The 19,758-nt window shown below is 41.4% G+C and overlaps 2 protein-coding genes across 2 annotated transcripts; both read left to right on the plus strand.

Annotated features, from left to right (window-relative positions):
- The first annotated feature begins 8,768 nt into the window (after positions 1-8,768).
- On the plus strand, positions 8,769-9,869 carry LOC139715386 (rhodopsin, GQ-coupled-like). The gene has a single exon (XM_071626960.1). It carries the CDS (start codon positions 8,769-8,771, stop codon positions 9,867-9,869), a length of 1,101 nt encoding a protein of 366 aa, XP_071483061.1.
- An 8,289-nt stretch (positions 9,870-18,158) lies between these two features.
- Positions 18,159-19,256, plus strand: LOC139715388 (rhodopsin, GQ-coupled-like). The gene has a single exon (XM_071626961.1). It carries the CDS (start codon positions 18,159-18,161, stop codon positions 19,254-19,256), a length of 1,098 nt encoding a protein of 365 aa, XP_071483062.1.
- Positions 19,257-19,758: the final 502 nt, after the last annotated feature.

Below are 19,758 nucleotides of genomic sequence, written 5' to 3' on the forward strand. Positions count from 1 at the left end.
GACTGGGGGAGGTATGACCATGCAGCGAGGTGGCGTCGAAGTGACCAAGCGGGGAAAGGATGTCCCAAATCTGCACTTTAGAGCATCCCCTAAACTATTGTGCGTGTTTGTTTGTGTGTGTGTATATGGAAAAGTTAGGAATTAGCCCAGGTCAAGTCGTTTTATTGCCAATGCAAGACATTTTTATATAGACTAGTATGTAAAGCATTCTACATCACATTGCGCAACATTGTAGCGACTCTTCGTTCGGATGTACAGTTAAATGAGTACACTGCGCACATCCTGCATGCTTATATGCAGAAAGCCAACCAGGAATCACGCTGAATCACAATGTTTTGTCAGGTCCGGGCGTTTTGAACAATGTTTCACACTATATACCTGTTTGATTATGGTTAAAAGAAATCATAGAAAAAAATCCTAATTCTTGATCACCCTTTCATTCAAAAGCAGTTTACTAACACTTCTTTCTTTCTTTTTTTTACCAGCGGATTGGGAGGGGGGCGCACCCCCCCCCCCCTCCGTAGTTACGCCACTGCTTTTGGGTGAAATAATTGGACAGATTTCTTGAATTCTAACAAAAAATCAAGAAAATTTCTTCATCGAGGGAATTATGATTATGTGGGGTGGGGCAAATGGTGCGCTTGCCTTCCAATATTTTTATGGGGGCGACATTTTTGTTTTCTTTCAAAAGCAAGAAAATCTCATTTCGGGAATTATTAATTATGGGGGGGGGGGGGCAAAATTAGAATATGATTGCCCCTCCAATATTTGTATGGGGGTAACTTTTTGTTTTTCTGTCAAAAAAAAAGATAAGAAAATCTTCTCGTCTCTGGAATTATGGAGGGGGGGGGGTGGGCAAAATGATATGCTTGCCCCTCCATTTTTTTTCCATTTTTTTTTTTAATGAGGCTAAGGCTCGCTCTAGGGCTGGCAATATGGATTGGTCAGAAGTAACGTACATATACCCTACATACTTGTAAGTAGCACACGTACATGCAAACGTGTATAAGTGCTCCGTATCGTACGGATGTACAGTACGGTTGATAAATAGTAAACACTGTAGAATACTAATAGATACGTATAAAATCAGTGCTGCAGAACCAGGGGTGCGAATTGTTTTTGCCGACGATTTGTGTGTTGTGTGTGTGTGTGTGTGTGTGTGTGTGTGTGTGTGTGTGTGTGTGTCCCTGGTGGAAAATAGAAAAGAATAATTATTTAGCGTCCGGCGTTGAGGTCGCTCGCAGACGGATTTTTTTTTTTTTTTTTTTAGGGATCTGAAGGGGGGTGCGTTCGCACCCAACGCACCCCCCCTGGTGACGCCCATGTTGATATGACTGTATTGTCAGCTGCTAGCTATGAACTTGGAAGACTAATGATTGCATGTATTACGGGCATACATGCAACGAGTAGAATTAAGAATCCGTACATAAGTTGCGATTACTTACGGCAACTCAATCCTGTAGATATTGTGTGCCTCAGGCAGTGGGGAGTAACCACATGCATGATAAACTTTTGTGAAAGGGAACGGATCAATCGTGTAGACTAGAAAATTGATGAATTTATATGTCTCGTTGTGATGGAAAGATAGTAAGATATGTAATGCACTTTATTTGAAGAAAAAAAGAAGAAGAAAGTCATGGAGTTGGACAAATGGTGTCTGTTATTTAAAGTTATAAGATTTGACTGTATGATTCATTTCTACCACTGGAATGTGGTAATTGAACTTGAATAAAAATACAGGTATATGTGCAGAAAGCTTGGCTAGTTACAGAATCATTCCCTTGTGAGAATGTGAAATCATGTTATATGCCTGTGGAATATGACATTGTATAATGCAGGTATAATATACACATGTAGTAAATGTATTTAAATTAATCTATAAATGGACGAAATTGGACACAAAGCACACACACACACACACACACACACACACACACTCGCGCACGCACACACACACACACACACACACACACTGACACACATACACTTATACACATAAAAAAAAAAATGTACCACAACACACACAAACACCAAATGTGGGTGAAAGGCGCTTCCTAGAGCTGGAATCGAAAAAGAAAGTCGAAATATGCATGAATGTCAGTTTATTCTGTTGGGATAATATTTGTCATTATTGACACCCTGTTTCAAAGAACTTCCTAATTTCTTGATGTTATTTGCATTCTGAAGATCGTAAAAGTCCCCTTATAATCCTGACTGCCCTAGAACATATTATTCTAGTCAAGTAATACACACTTTCTTTTTCCTCTGTAGTGTAAACATGTGCACAATAGGATGCGAGTCAGTGCACTTCAATGGACTCCTAAGCTTAGAAATTTTTCTCTCAAAGAAACATTATTCTAGTTTGGAGTATGTCATTGATTATAAGAGTAGGTTGGCACCATCCAATTTAGGTGAATTGCATCCATTTTAAAGCTGCGAATTTACTCTGCAAATCTGACCAAGACTACGTAGGAAATTTGACGTGGTAACTGGTTGATGGTGTTGAAGTGCTTAGTGGCATAAATTCAAACCAAGCATTCCACTACATACAAATTTGCTTTAGGATGATACCTATGGGGTTAAGATTTTATTTCTCACATTTCCATGACCCACTATTGATGTACTTTTTATGTTGGAATGTTTATTCATGTGATTTAACAGATTCCCAGAAATAGATTTTCTGTGCTCAAACAACCACTTGTGTCGGGCTCTCCAAATCTGTAAAATAAAAGCTTTTCTACGAAATAGATTCCCTGAGCTCAGACAACCACTTGTGTCATGGCTATCCAAATCTCTGAAATAAAGCTTTCTTTGAAGTAGATTCCCAGTGCTAAAACAGCCACTTGTGTTGTGGCTCTCCAGATCTCTGAAATGGAGCTTTTCTACGATTTGATATCTTGTTTGAAGGAAGGAATTGGAAATGTGCATGTATCAATCCAGTGGTTTTAATCAACTCAAGGAACAAAGGGCGTGTCATGAAATAAAGCTGGAATTGGTATCATGATACCGCGGTGATTAAGACGGAAATTTGGATGATGAGTTTTTAAAGTGCTAAACTCAGAACTGTTCTTTTTGCTTTGACATTTAAAATACACCGTACAGTCAGCAAAGACTTGAATCGCTCAAAACAAGGAAGCAAGGAATTTCATACTTGTAGCTGATGTCAATAGATTCAATTGTGAGAATTGAACTGGGATTGAATTTGTTAGATAAAGCAATTGCCAATTTTTTTTTGAGAACTGAGTTGCAAGCTGTCCCAAGCTGATTGATATGACTGTATTGTCAGCTGCTAGCTATGAACTTGGAAGACTAATGATTGCATGTATTACGGGCATACATGCAACGAGTAGAATTAAGAATCCGTACATAAGTTGCGATTACTTACGGCAACTCAATCCTGTAGATATTGTGTGCCTCAGGCAGTGGGGAGTAACCACATGCATGATAAACTTTTGTGAAAGGGAACGGATCAATCGTGTAGACTAGAAAATTGATGAATTTATATGTCTCGTTGTGATGGAAAGATAGTAAGATATGTAATGCACTTTATTTGAAGAAAAAAAGAAGAAGAAAGTCATGGAGTTGGACAAATGGTGTCTGTTATTTAAAGTTATAAGATTTGACTGTATGATTCATTTCTACCACTGGAATGTGGTAATTGAACTTGAATAAAAATACAGGTATATGTGCAGAAAGCTTGGCTAGTTACAGAATCATTCCCTTGTGAGAATGTGAAATCATGTTATATGCCTGTGGAATATGACATTGTATAATGCAGGTATAATATACACATGTAGTAAATGTATTTAAATTAATCTATAAATGGACGAAATTGGACACAAAGCACACACACACACACACACACACACACACACACTCGCGCACGCACACACACACACACACACACACACTGACACACATACACTTATACACATAAAAAAAAAATGTACCACAACACACACAAACACCAAATGTGGGTGAAAGGCGCTTCCTAGAGCTGGAATCGAAAAAGAAAGTCGAAATATGCATGAATGTCAGTTTATTCTGTTGGGATAATATTTGTCATTATTGACACCCTGTTTCAAAGAACTTCCTAATTTCTTGATGTTATTTGCATTCTGAAGATCGTAAAAGTCCCCTTATAATCCTGACTGCCCTAGAACATATTATTCTAGTCAAGTAATACACACTTTCTTTTTCCTCTGTAGTGTAAACATGTGCACAATAGGATGCGAGTCAGTGCACTTCAATGGACTCCTAAGCTTAGAAATTTTTCTCTCAAAGAAACATTATTCTAGTTTGGAGTATGTCATTGATTATAAGAGTAGGTTGGCACCATCCAATTTAGGTGAATTGCATCCATTTTAAAGCTGCGAATTTACTCTGCAAATCTGACCAAGACTACGTAGGAAATTTGACGTGGTAACTGGTTGATGGTGTTGAAGTGCTTAGTGGCATAAATTCAAACCAAGCATTCCACTACATACAAATTTGCTTTAGGATGATACCTATGGGGTTAAGATTTTATTTCTCACATTTCCATGACCCACTATTGATGTACTTTTTATGTTGGAATGTTTATTCATGTGATTTAACAGATTCCCAGAAATAGATTTTCTGTGCTCAAACAACCACTTGTGTCGGGCTCTCCAAATCTGTAAAATAAAAGCTTTTCTACGAAATAGATTCCCTGAGCTCAGACAACCACTTGTGTCATGGCTATCCAAATCTCTGAAATAAAGCTTTCTTTGAAGTAGATTCCCAGTGCTAAAACAGCCACTTGTGTTGTGGCTCTCCAGATCTCTGAAATGGAGCTTTTCTACGATTTGATATCTTGTTTGAAGGAAGGAATTGGAAATGTGCATGTATCAATCCAGTGGTTTTAATCAACTCAAGGAACAAAGGGCGTGTCATGAAATAAAGCTGGAATTGGTATCATGATACCGCGGTGATTAAGACGGAAATTTGGATGATGAGTTTTTAAAGTGCTAAACTCAGAACTGTTCTTTTTGCTTTGACATTTAAAATACACCGTACAGTCAGCAAAGACTTGAATCGCTCAAAACAAGGAAGCAAGGAAATTCATACTTGTAGCTGATGTCAATAGATTCAATTGTGAGAATTGAACTGGGATTGAATTTGTTAGATAAAGCAATTGCCAATTTTTTTTTGAGAACTGAGTTGCAAGCTGTCCCAAGCTGATTGATATGACTGTATTGTCAGCTGCTAGCTATGAACTTGGAAGACTAATGATTGCATGTATTACGGGCATACATGCAACGAGTAGAATTAAGAATCCGTACATAAGTTGCGATTACTTACGGCAACTCAATCCTGTAGATATTGTGTGCCTCAGGCAGTGGGGAGTAACCACATGCTTGATAAACTTTTGTGAAAGGGAACGGATCAATCGTGTAGACTAGAAAATTGATGAATTTATATGTCTCGTTGTGATGGAAAGATAGTAAGATATGTAATGCACTTTATTTGAAGAAAAAAAGAAGAAGAAAGTCATGGAGTTGGACAAATGGTGTCTGTTATTTAAAGTTATAAGATTTGACTGTATGATTCATTTCTACCACTGGAATGTGGTAATTGAACTTGAATAAAAATACAGGTATATGTGCAGAAAGCTTGGCTAGTTACAGAATCATTCCCTTGTGAGAATGTGAAATCATGTTATATGCCTGTGGAATATGACATTGTATAATGCAGGTATAATATACACATGTAGTAAATGTATTTAAATTAATCTATAAATGGACGAAATTGGACACAAACCACACACACACACACACACACACACACACACACACACTCGCGCACGCACACACACACACACACACACACACTGACACACATACACTTATACACATAAAAAAAAAATGTACCACAACACACACAAACACCAAATGTGGGTGAAAGGCGCTTCCTAGAGCTGGAATCGAAAAAGAAAGTCGAAATATGCATGAATGTCAGTTTATTCTGTTGGGATAATATTTGTCATTATTGACACCCTGTTTCAAAGAACTTCCTAATTTCTTGATGTTATTTGCATTCTGAAGATCGTAAAAGTCCCCTTATAATCCTGACTTTCTTTTTCTTTGTCACCAGTGCGTGTGTACATCTCTAGGCAGTACATAAACCAGTATGTCTCGATTTCTCCAGAATTTCCTCTCTTTTTTTCTTTTCTTTTTCTGGGTAACGTAGAGTGGAGAGGGCAGAGTTGAATGTTTCACATCTTTTTATGGGTTTCCGCTTTTCTTTACACCTATAGTTCGAAGTCTAAAGTGATGATTTAAGGAGATTTCTTTGGTTTCATAACGTTGCTTTGCATTCTATAATTTCTGTATGACATGAGTCAATACGGAAGTAAAACTTGAGCAAATCAACTACCATGCATCATCAATTCAGATGCCACCTCCTCCTTTGTTCATTATATCACCACATGTCTAGGGCAATAACCCCCTTGGCAATTACCCTTGACGCTTCCCCTGCCCCTAACCCTATAAGCCTGATCCTGAACCTAATCCTAACTCTACCCCTTAAACCTAACCCTAACCCTAATCTTTACTCTAACCTTATCACTACCCAGTATTAAGCCGGGGGTAATTGTCCTCGGGGTAATTTGCTCTGATACGATCACCATAAGTACGAGTATAGGGGCGGATCGAGGTATTCCATAAAGGGGCGCAAAACAATTCATTCACCACTTCTGGGGTTTAATCATCAGACAGGCAAAAAAAAAAAAAAAGAGGGGGGGGGGGGGCTTCAACAGGTATTTTCGCGTGCCACTTCCGGCTTTCATCAGCTGAAAAGTGAAACACAGTCGGCTGACAAGGATGGTTTCTCCAAAGGAAAAGAACGGGCCCCCTTTCAATTTTTTAATCTTTATTTTTATTTTTTCTTGCTTTTGTTTTTTAGGAAAAGAAAAGTAAAGGGGGCTTGCACCCAGTGCGCCCCTCCTGGATCCGCCACTGCGGGTATGAAGATACAGTATATTAACCTTCATATTGATCATATTATCTGAATGGTTTGTCTGTATGTCTCTCCAGCAAGTCATGTTACCATCCATGATTCTTTTAAGTCTGGCTGGAAAACAGCGCCAGTTAGCCAACATTACTACTTGGGTCTTGAGCTAACTTGACCATCAACCCTGTCATTTCATCACAATATTATTACTGCTAATCCATTAATATCCTAACAACGTAGCTAAATCGCCACTGGATCGTCAAAGCTGAGGTTATAACTGGACAATGACCATTGATCATAACCTTATACTTGTTACTACATTACACTTTGATGTTAATGCCAATAAATGTTGATTCATGTTCACTTACATTAGATTGCTTTTGGATATTTCTACCTGAAGTAATGGCTGGAAATGAAAAAAGAAAGAAGAAAAGTGCAAAGACATTGAAACTTTACCTTTGACCTCAAACTGTGACCTTCAAAGCAAAAAAGAAAAGAAAACAAGAAAACAAAAAACAAAAAAACAAAAAACAAAAACAAAAATCAAAAACAAACAGGGATATTTCTTCCCTTTCAAATTCACTTAAACTTGGCGTTCCTATTTGATCGAGGTAATAGCCGGAAAGGACAATTTAGGGCAAAAGTACAGAGGCCTTTGACCTTGACTTTTCACCACTTTCATTTAATGTACTAGTAAATAATTGTTTAACTGAAGTTACTTACCCTTCATTCCAAATCGTATTGGTGGTGGGCATTTCGGGTCAGCTGAAAGTGCCACTTTGGGGTTGTAAAAGTTCAATGACCTTTGCCCAAGAGATTTTGCTTCGAATATAGTTTAATCTGACAATTTATCTGACATGTTGAAAACCCCCGATATGGATAGGCTTGCTTGAACAACGCCAATCTTTGCTCTTTTCAAAAATGCCAACAAGTCGGACATAGTGTGGAGTTTCTCTTCAGAATATCATTTTGTTTTCAAAAGTTTAATGTCTGAAAGAATCATAGATATGAAAATAAATACTTCTTTCAAGAGGATGTGATATGTCAGCAGATGAATTCTTTTATTTCTGATTCTCCCCAACTCCAACTAAAATCAACATAATACGAAATTCAAAATATTATGCACTGTGGCCCAGTGGATAAGACTCCTGAATTTCAATCGGAGGTACCTAGTTCGAAACCCGTAAAGGGCCACGTCCTTAAGCAAGATTTTTTTTTTTTTGCCCCCAAGTCCGTTTCGACAGAAGCGTTTAAAATGGATACACTCCAACGAAAGGGAAATGATAATGGCAGGGTCCACTTTTAGACCAGTTGTAGCATTGAAGAAGCTACCTTGGCTGAAGAAGACTGGACTAACAATGCTCCACGGATACACTTTGCAGAACACGTTATCACAAACTGTACCGTAACATAACACGTCTAAGTAATCAATTTAAAAGCTAAGCTATGAATAGGCAAGGCGATGAATGATTAAGAGGGGAATGATATGGTGATGAAAAAAAAAATCCTCATTTCCTGGTATATGTCTTCTATAGAAAACTGATTTCTGAACCAAGTATTAGGTGACGAGATATCATTGCACACGCCTGCGCCATCAACTCGAAAGAGTACACGTACTTCCTGTTATTGAGAGCTTAGATTAATGGAAACGTGAAAAACAACAACAACAAAGGAACATTCGCAGAGGTCTGAAAACAATTTCATAGCACATTTTGTCCTTTCACCATTCTGAACAGTGTCCGGAAAATTGCTCCTGCGTGGTTGTCATTTTAGTGCCATGCTTCCCTCGAGACAAGATGGCGGATGTAGCTGGGTACCTTGACAGTAATGAGACGTTGGTTAAATCCAATTCCCGACTCGCTCCTGTAGATATTTGTTTAGCAGTAGGGTATAGCGCTGTGTTCGTTGTTGGCGTTACAGGGAACGTCGTGCTGTTGCTGGCGAGCGCACTGTCTAGAAAACTCCAGACGAGAACCTCCTGCCTCATCGTCAATCTTAGCGTCAGTGATCTGTTGGTTTCCGCTGTTCAGCCTTTTCAGATCGTCCCGATATTGGACAGACCACTACCGGAGGTACTGTGCCAACTGACAGCCGCACTTGCTATCATATCCATTGGGAGTAGTGTCATTACCATAATGCTGATTGCTGTAAATCGCTGTGTGCTCATCATCAAACCTAAGCACACATACAACCGCGTCTTCTCTTCGAGAAATCTGGTCGTCATGGTGACAATACCTTGGCTGTATCCCCTCGTAGTTTTTGTGGTTCCTCATCTTACTGGTCATGGTCGTCTGGGATACAGCGCCCTCACACGACTCTGCATCTGTGACTTCACTCACAAGAATGCAAATACTTTTGTCTACCTTGTGGTTGGCACGTCGTCAATTGCCTTCGGTGTGACGTTCTTCAGCTACTGGCTGATCTATAGGCACATGAAAAAGAGCGCCTTGAAGTCCAGGTCGTGCTCAATGCCGACCGAGAAAAGCTGTCACAGGCACACCGAGCTTGTAATCACCAAGAATCTCCTGTGCGTGGTATGCTGCTTCGTCCTGTGCGTATCTCCCTTCATGGGTGTATTTCTGGCTATCCCATTCCTGGAAGGACCCGCTCTGCACCGCGTTCTCAGAGTGATGCCCTACCTGTCTCTCCCACTCGTACTCGACAGTTGCTTTAACGCATTCATCTACGGCTGGAAGCATCCTCACTTCAGGATCGTCATAGCCTGTGTGCTCCGACGGCGCTGGCGCGATATCCCGGAGCCATCCCGACTGCTGGCACGGATCCTCGCCTGCAACACTATTGATAGGCAGTGTGCGCCCCAAGATATCCGTGTTGCAAAGGGCTGTGAAGTACAGAGCGAAAATATGACCACTGAGACCAACAATGAAATTATGTGACTTTATCGTGTGTCTGCCTTACATCATTTAGATACTGTCAATAAAATTTGTACCGTTTTACCATCGTAAACTCACAAACTAATATCACCAGAAAAAATAGGCATAATGTCCGGGCCGTAAGTTAGCCATCGTGACTACATAAATTAAAATTAGTGCTTCCTTGTATGATCACCCTAACGTATCTTCGGGTGAAACTGGACAGACAGCAAATCGCCTTCACACAACACATTGTAGCACTGCGCGGCAAAGCATACATCAAGGAACAATCTCCTGCGTCGTCTTGATGGTTCTTCCTGGGGAGGTTATACCAGAACCCTTCGAGCAGGGGCCCCGGCCCTCTTTTACAGTGCCGCAGAATATATGCTGCTCCAGCATGGAGGAGGAGGAGCCACGTAAGCAAACTGGATGCTACCCTAAACGACACCATGAGAGTAATCACTGGATGTCTATGTCGAACCTCAGGGAAGTATTTGCCTGTCCTGTTGGGTATTGCTCCACCAGCTCTTCGTCGGGAACATAAAATGTCCGAGCTAGTTAAGAAGTCACTACAGGACACATTTATCCTTCTGCATGCCCGCATAACAACAGCCCAAAACTTCGGCCGCCAACGCTTAGGCTCTCGTCGGCCTTTTTGTCAACATGCAGTATATTGGATTGAGGGTGCTGTGCAGCGCCTGGTGGTTGCTCTCACAGGCTCTCTTACATTCCCTTTATTTCACCTAGTATTGGTGATTTTAGTGCATAAGTTTGGTACCAGCTGATTTATAATGTTCCAGAGACCAAAACTGTGCATGTAGGAAACATGGAAACTTGGCAGCTTTCCTGCATTTTGTGGCTGATTTTGGTGACAAATTTCTGTCAGATATCCATTACATTGCATGTGGATGTAGCACAGAGCTCCCCAACCTATTCATCACAGGGGACCTTTCATGCCGTGCGGTCGACTGAGTCTCACTTTGGACTTGAGAATAGCCGGGCTATTGTTCCTGCTAAGGAGCCCTTTCAATGGAACCACACTACCATGACTTTGGGTCTGAGAGTCATTCAGTACTCAGCTGTTTTCCTTCATGGTTTATGCCCCTGCTACAGTACCAATGAATGCCAACTTGAGACTGATGTCTGCCATAGAATCCAGTCACTCAATCTCATGCGTAAACCATGTACTGTGCATGATGAGTGGCAAGCTTCACATCAGCAGCCATGTTCCCGATACTGGAAGTTCGGGAAGAGGAAGCGATGGAGAAAGCGCGGGAAAAGAGGAGGAGGGAGACACGTCGGCCATCTTATTCCTGTGATCACGTCTCAACACAGGAAGTTTTCACAACGTCACCCTGGTCGAAGAGCACTTATTCAGATTCCAACTGAACTCTCCACTCATCGTCTTCAACGCACTTCGAATCATTCCATACATCGTCATGGCCAACATTCTAATTTTAGGATTGGCCATTGGAATGCACGTTCTATGAACAACAAAACAACTGTGCTCTGTGACCTCATTCTGGATAGTGACTTAGACTTAATGATTATAACTGAGTCATGGCTAAGAGGGGATTTCCGAGATGATCATATCCTCGCTGACATTACCACCACGCTACCTAACTACCACATCCAACATGTCCATAGGCACTCACGTGGAGGAGGTATATGTGTCATTCACCGCACCGGCCTGAAGATCACTCTGAACGATGCTCATGTCTTCACGACATTTGAGCACATGGACCTCACTATTCGCATCTCTCCATCTATAGCTTTCAGACTTTGTGCTATCTACCGTCCACCACCATCCGTGAAGAACAAACTTACCTTCGAAGGATTCGTTCATGAATTTTCTGTGCTGCTTGAATCTGTTCTAGTCCATTGTCATTAGCCGTTGTTGATAGGGGATTTTAACATTCAAGTGGATAACGTCAGCAATAAAGATTCCAAGACCTTCTCTGATATACTCTACTCGGCGGGACTTGTTCAACATGTCACCGTGTCCACGCATCTCGCAGGACACACTCTTGACCTGGTCATCACGCGGAGGGATGGACATCCAATTCTTAGTACATCATGTCTCTCTGGACTGCCATCTGATCATGACGCAGTTGTCTGCTCTCTAAATTTTGCACGCCCCCCCCTTCATCTAAGAAATTGATTAAGTGTCGCAAGCTAAAGGACATCGATGTGGATCAATTCATTGAGGTTCTTAGACTTACCATTGGTGATCTTCCTGATGTTGTCAGCCCGTCAGATCTTGCCCAACAGTACAATCAAGTTGTGCGTGACCTTGTCGATAAACATGCCCCGGAAAAGACTGTACTTCTGTCTTTGAGACCCAATGCTCCATGGTATAAGGACGTCAAGAAAGCAAAACGTGAGAAACGACGTGCTGAACGCCGTTGGGTCAAGTCTGAAACGCCAGCCAACAAGGAATTGTACCGCGAGAAGTGTCGATTGTATAATGAAATCTTGTCACACTCCAAGTCTTCTTACCTACAAGGTGAGATAGAGAAACTTGACAATAAAGGACTCTTTCAGTGGATGCAAAAACTGACATCTCCACCATCATCTAGACTGAGTCTGCCAAGTCATGAGTCGGACAAACAGTTGGCCAACGATTTCGGACTATTCTTCTACAATAAGATCCAGACAATAGTGGACAAGTTAGATGGCCATCAAAATGAAATTGAATCCATCCAACGAGAGACCATTCTTGCTACCTTCTCAGAATTCCATCCGGTATCCGAGGATGATGTCATGAATGTTATTAATCAAAGTCCATCTAAATCATGCAGACTAGATCCTGCTCCCACCTGGCTCATCAAGAAATGTCTTGGCGTGCTCATCTCATTCATCACCAGACTTGTGAATATGTCATTGTCTTCAGGGATTTTTCCTTCTTCATTCAAGTCTTCACATGTTACTCCAATCTTGAAAAAACCTCAGCTGGACGTGGACAACTTCGTAAATTATAGGCCAATTGCCAATCAGATGTTTCTTGGGAAAGTGTTGGAACGACTTGCTGCAAGTCAACTACGGGCATACCTTCAAGAACATGAGCTACTACCTCCTCTGCAGTCGGCATACCGTCATGGTCACTCCACAGAAACTGCTCTCCTCAAGGTCTTCAATGACATTTTGCTAGCCTTAGACAATGGACATGAAGTCGTTTTGGTTCTGTTGGATTATTCGGCAGCATTCGACACAATTGGCCATGATACAATGATCCAACGCTTCAGTCACAATTACGGCATTGAAGGAACTGCTCTGACCTGGCTGAAGTCATATTTCGAAAACCGGAAGCAAACCGTCATCATTAACGGCGCAGAATCAGACGAACACCCTCTCTTGTGGGGGGTTCCGCAAGGCTCTGTAATGGGTCCATTGGCCTTTGTCTTGTATACTGGCCCTCTGAGTGAGGTCATCGCGGCTCACAGACATATAAGCCACATGCTGTATGCAGATGATACCCAGTTGTATGTTGTCATAAAACGTAATCATCTAGCTTTGCGGTCTTTCATCTATGGAAGACTGTGTGAGGGACATAAAGGCTTGGGCTCGTGGCAACAACATGATGTTAAACGAAAACAAAACAGAAGTCGTCCACATTGTGTCACAATTTCGGAAAAGAATTGAGTCTGTTAGCCTCACCATCGATGGAGCTGTCATAAATGCGTCCAAATCTGCCAGAGATCTCGGCGTTATCGTGGACAACTCCTTGGATGTAAAGGAGCACATTCGCAAGGTGTGCCGGGCTGCTTCTTCTGGCATCTACAGGATCAGGACAATCCGGAAATACCTCAACCAGAGCTCCACAGAACGACTTGTTAATGCTCTTGTAACATCGCATCTGGATTATTGCAACAGTTTGCTCATCAACTTACCTGCATGTCATCTCGCTCCACTTCAGCATATACAGAACACTGCTGCCCGTCTCATCACCTGTACTAGAAAGTATGATCGCATCACCCCTGTCATCCGCAATCTCCACTGGCTGTTAATCCCACAACGAATCAAGTTCAAGATTCTTCTCATCACCTACAACATCATCCATAACCGTTCACCTATATATCTAACTGACCTGATCTCATCGAAACCCAGACCGGATACACACATTAACCTAAGATCATCATCTGCAACCCAACTTAAACTTGGCCCTCGCACCCACAATCGTTATGGTGACCGTGCTTTTTCCGTTTGTGCCCCCTTCTTTGGAACACTCTCCCTACTCACATTCAGACCTCCACCTCCGTTGACATCTTCAAAAAGAAACTTAAGACTCATTTATTTTTAGAGCAGAATTAATGATTATGTAGGCCCTGTATGCATTTGTAGTAAATTATTTGTTATTCTAAGCTGATTTGTATGTTTGGTTGTTTAGCATTGTAAAGCGCTTAGAAACATGTTGTATTAAGCGCTAAATAAATATTTCATATTATTATTATTATTATATTATTGCTCGCAAACTCCGACTTGAATCAAATGGAGTCGTGGAAGCATGACTGGCAAGAGATGGCAAAGCCTGCGCAGCTCACAATCCATCCCAGCACAGACACTCCACCAGGAGTCAATCTCTCCCGCAAAGAGTGGGTACGGTAAACCTAAATAGCCTCCGGACTGGAGTCGGCAGTTTTGGCGCCAACATGCACCAATGGGGCCTTCGTCCGTCAGCAGCGTGCATGTGTAGTGCTCCAGAGCAAACTGCAGACCCCATTTTGCGAGACTGCACCAGGCTTGGACCTCCTGGGAAACCTTCCATCGACTTGACCAACCCAAGTCATGACACCGTTGGATGGTTACTGCAGCTTCGAGACGTAGTGTAGCAGCCGTAGTAGCAGCAAACCTCATACAAAAGAAGAAGAAGATTAGAATGACAGATCTATGGCATTAATGTCCAGAGTATGTTGCGAAAACTGGAACTTTCGTCGGCGCCGTTTCAGAGGCGATGCAATCTTGTCCAAGCTAACATCAATGCTTCAAGGTTTTGAATGTTCCGAGTGTGCTATACTCTATCACAATTACAGTCTTTGAGGTAGATGTGTGACGTAGGGCCTATGCTCAACAAAATGAATTGTTAAGGAATTGTTAGTCTGGTGAAAAGGAAACAATATTACATCGTACCATATTTCTCAAAATCGGCTATTATATTCTTTAGACGTCATGGACGTAAATCCCGGATGGGGGATGGGGGATGCATCCTCCCACCTCCCCCTTGGAGGAGGAGGAGGGGGATGATCTGTACAAACACCCCCCCCCCGGAAATTTGAAAAAAAATGGAAGAAGAATAAATGTTATTGTATTAACTTCGGCATAATGCATGACGTTCGCACGCTCGCCTAGTGAGAACTAAACAGAACTTAACAATATTCTATCTTGTAGGATTTGTATACATAATTTTCTCAAGCGCTCGCTCACTTCGCTCTCTCGCAAATAGTAATATCGGCTTAAAGTATGGTTCAGATGTTGATGCCATAAAACATCATACATGTGGTATGAAGCGCGCCCTCGGGACCATCTACAAATTACGTACGAAAAAAAAAATCCTCCAGAATTTACCCCCCCCCCCCATGTCCCCACTCCTTACGCAATGACATACACCTCCCCTCCCTTCCAAAGGGATGACTCAGCCAGGAAACATCTATGGTGTATAGGTATGCAGATGGGCAAACACAGGGATGATCAAGGGCGTCGATCCTGCGGGCAAAAGGGTAGTTGCCCCCCTCCCCCCACCAATGAAAATGTTGGGGCAAACATCAATCGCCCCCAATCGCCCCCATCTCAATAATTCCCAAGCTGAGGGAAAATAATATCGTACTTTTTTGTACAAAATTATCCAAATATTCATCCAGAAGTATGCACCAGATCGTTTAATTGCAATTTTGAAAATTCAAACATTCCCCGCTCGGTCCCCTTTCATACACCCATAGACTTTGTATACTTTTGAGATTGACAAATTTCCGAATATTTCATCAAAAGTGTGTACCGGATCTTAAACTTTAAAAAAAATGCCAAAGTTCCCTCATATGAAAGGTGATATCCCCTCCCAACAAAGCCTTCCAAAAATTGAAAATTCTCCAAATAATACACTAAAAATGTGTACGATGTGTCTCATGTCAATTCTAAGAATGCATAAGCTCCCTCGTGTTTGATGGGGATACAGATACTATGAATTGTTTAACCTTTGAGGATCGGCAATTTTTCAAGTATAACACCAAAAGTGTGCACTATGACAATCAAAGAAATACAAAAACTCCCTCGTGTGGAAGGAACTAGGATAGTATATCCCCCTTCCCACATCCTTCCCGGCCCGCACGTTACCCTGAATTTAGTCTTCATTTTTGTGCTATTTGATTATAGACGCAAAAATCGAATAATATCCACTAACAGTGTACACCTGCCATCATAATTATCTCAGAATTTTAGATCTGAAAATGCGAAATCTCCCTCGTGCGAGAGGGGGCCTTTCGCTTCTCATAAAGAAATAAAAGATAACATTATATAAAACAAATCTGTGCTCAACCGTTTAGCATGAAGATTGTCATACATCTACATATTGAATAGATTCCCCGAGTGCGCGCGCTGTGCTCAAAGAACCACTAATGGTGTGGCTCTCTAAATCTCTGAAATAAAGCATCGGGGGCGGATCCAGGAATTCCGTAAAGGGGAGAAGCCTTTACAAAATTAAAGGGGCGCACGCCGCTCCCCCCATTTTCTTTTTATTTCTTTTGTTTTAAGGATCCGCCAATTGGCGACTGGATCCGTCATTCGCGGAGCATGACTATAATTTAATATCACATGTGTGACAGAAAGTCACGTGGCCGTTTGCTGTGAAGAAAGTGGAAACATGCATGCTTTAAACGAGTGGTTTAAGTCAGCTCCTTACAGAAAAACTGAAGTGCCATGAAATGAAGCTACAATGTGAATCACAATACAATGTGTTGGTCACGGGGAAACTTGGATGACGAGTTTCATAGTCTAAACTGGATACTTTCTTTTTGCTTTGGCATTTAAAACACAGTGGATAAACACTTGAATCGTTCGAAACAAGGAAGCAAGAAATGTGTGAAGAGGATTGATTCTCTATCAATTGATTCAATTGTGACAAATGAATTACGACTGAATTTGTTGGATAAGGCAATCACCAACTTCTAATTAGAACAGAGTTGAAAACTGTCCCAAGCTGGTTGATGCGACTATATCGTCAGTTGCTAGCTATGAACTTGCGAGACTAACGATTACATGTGATACGGGCATGCAACGAGTAGAATTAAGAATCCGCACATAAGTTGCGATTACTTATGGCAACTCAATCCTGTAGATATTGTGTGCCTCAGGCAGTTGGGAATAACCACATGCATAACAAACTTTTGTGAAAAGAATGCATTTATCATGTAGGCTAGAAAATGGATATGATATGCCACATAAGCGTCGTAATGGAAAGATAGTAAAATATTAAATGCCCTTAATCTTTAGAAAGGAAAAAAAAATAGAAGCAAAGTAATGAAGTTCAGCAAATGTTGTCTGTTGTAAAGTTAAAAGTTATGAATAGTTGATCCATTTCTACCTCTTGAAATGTGGTAATTGATCTTGAATAAAATTACAGAAACATGTGGAGAGAACTTGATTGGTTGAATACAGTGTAGAATCATTTCTTTGTGAGAATGTGAAATCGTTTAAATACACATGTGTGAAATAACAGTCGTACAATGTCGTACACGTATCGTGAATATTTGAATTGATATTAGATTAAACCAAAGTGGACACATACCACATGCACACACACACACACAAACATAAGAATATACACAACGTACACAAACACAAAATGCAGTGGATGATAGTCGAGATATGATTGAATGTCAATTTGTTTAATATAAATATAACACAACATGACTAATGCATGTCATAAAGTTGGGAAAAAGATGAATGAGTGGAAAGGAAAGGGTAACAATAAATCATGAGGAAAGATAAAAATCGTCTTCTATACATGGTTAATCAAAGCTACATTGTATATACCTTCTACAGAAACAGATCTCTTGAACTCAAGTAAGCATACGTCTGAAACAATATCATTGCTTAACGGGTTAGCGCCTGCTCCATTGATACTGGAAATGACATTTCATGTCATGAATATCTTAAATGGAAACTAGGAAAAGAATAGCACTTCTTAAAAGGGAACTCTCACAAGTCGCACATAAATCGCACTGAACGTTTTGTTCTTTATAGGCATATGTCATGAACAAAGTGCATTGAAAAATGCTCCAGTGTGGTTGAAATTTCAAGGGCTGCTTAACCCAACGAAACAAGATGGCAGATACAGCTGGCTACCAAGACAGGGATGAGGCTTTGGCCAAAAACACTTCCAGTCTCACCTCTGGAGATATATGTCTGGCCGTAGGATTCAGCGCTGTGGTCTTTGTTGGGGTTTCGGGAAATGTTGTGCTGTTGCTGGCGAGCGCACTGTCGAGGAAACTCCAAACGAAAACCTCCTACCTCATCGTCAATCTTAGTGTCAGTGATCTGTTGGTTTGCGCTGTTCAGCCGTTTCAGATCGTCTCGATGTTGGCCAGAAACAGCCGGGCAATACCCGAAGTGCTCTGCCAACTGACAGCTTCACTGGATATCATATCTACTGGCAGTAGCGTCGCTACCATAATGCTGATTGCTCTCAGTCGCTGTGTGCTCATCATCAAACCACGGCACACATACAACCGCATCTTCTCGTCGAGAAATCTGGTCGTCATGGTGACAATGTCATGGTTGTATCCCACTGTAGTTTTAGTCCTTCCTTTGCTTATTGGACATGGTCGCCTTGGATACAACGTCCATACACAACTCTGCATCTGTGACTTCACTCACAAGAATGCAAATACTTTCGTATACCTCGTGATTTGCTCGTCGTCAGTTGCCTTCGGCGTGACGTTCTTCAGCTACTGGCTGATCTATAGGTACGTGAAAAGGAGCGCCCTCAAGTCCAGGTCACGCTCAATGCCGACCGAGAAAAGCTGTCGTCGGCATACCGAGCTGGTAATCACCAAGAATCTCCTGTGCGTGATATGCTGCTTCGTCCTGTGCGTAACTCCCTTTATGGGTGTTATGATATCGACGTTATTCTTTCAAGGACCCAGTCTTTACCGTGTCAGCAGCCTGATAGCATACGCCAGTCTCCCCTTCATAATCAACAGCTGCCTAACTCCGTTCATCTACGCTTGGAAGCATCCTCACTTCAGGGTGGTCATGACCTGTGTGCTGCGACGGCGCTGGCGCGATATTCCGATGCCCTCCCCACTGGTGGCACGGATCCTCGACTACAACACTGGTGATAGGCAGACACCGCAAGGTATCAGTGTTGAAAAGACCTGCGAGTCACAGAGCGAAGATCTTACCATAGACACGAATATCTGACGTCTTTGTGTCTGATTCTCGTCCTTTTCAATTATTCATTACTTATTATTACTTGTTATTATTTTTTATTACTTTTTGTACCGTTGTATCATTATGAGCTCATGAACTCATAATCATCATGTAAAATACGTCAGCTATTTTGATACAAAGATTAGGCCTAGTATAGGAATAAAAAAATACTATATTAATATCTAGAGTGTACGGGCAAAACTGCATATAGGAATATGGCGTTATACACCTGTCGCTTTGGTTGTGTTTGAGGCGGTACAGTGTTGTCCAAGACTGCAACGGTGTAAATTCTCACTGCTTTTGAACTTACTTGGATCGTGCTACATGTATAGTTATCACGATGATACACAGTCTGTGAGATGTCTGCGTTACGTTATGTTCCATAAAAATGAAGTGCTGAGGAATTTCCAATCTTTGTGAAAGTAAAATTGCTTCATGCCAATAATGTGAAACTTGACTATTTGTCACGCTAATGAGATCATACGTTTGATTG

Source organism: Diadema antillarum, unplaced genomic scaffold (genome assembly GCF_040938485.1).
Source record: "Diadema antillarum isolate AM-2024a unplaced genomic scaffold, OU_Dant_1.0 scf00000048, whole genome shotgun sequence".
NCBI lineage: Eukaryota > Metazoa > Echinodermata > Echinoidea > Diadematoida > Diadematidae > Diadema > Diadema antillarum.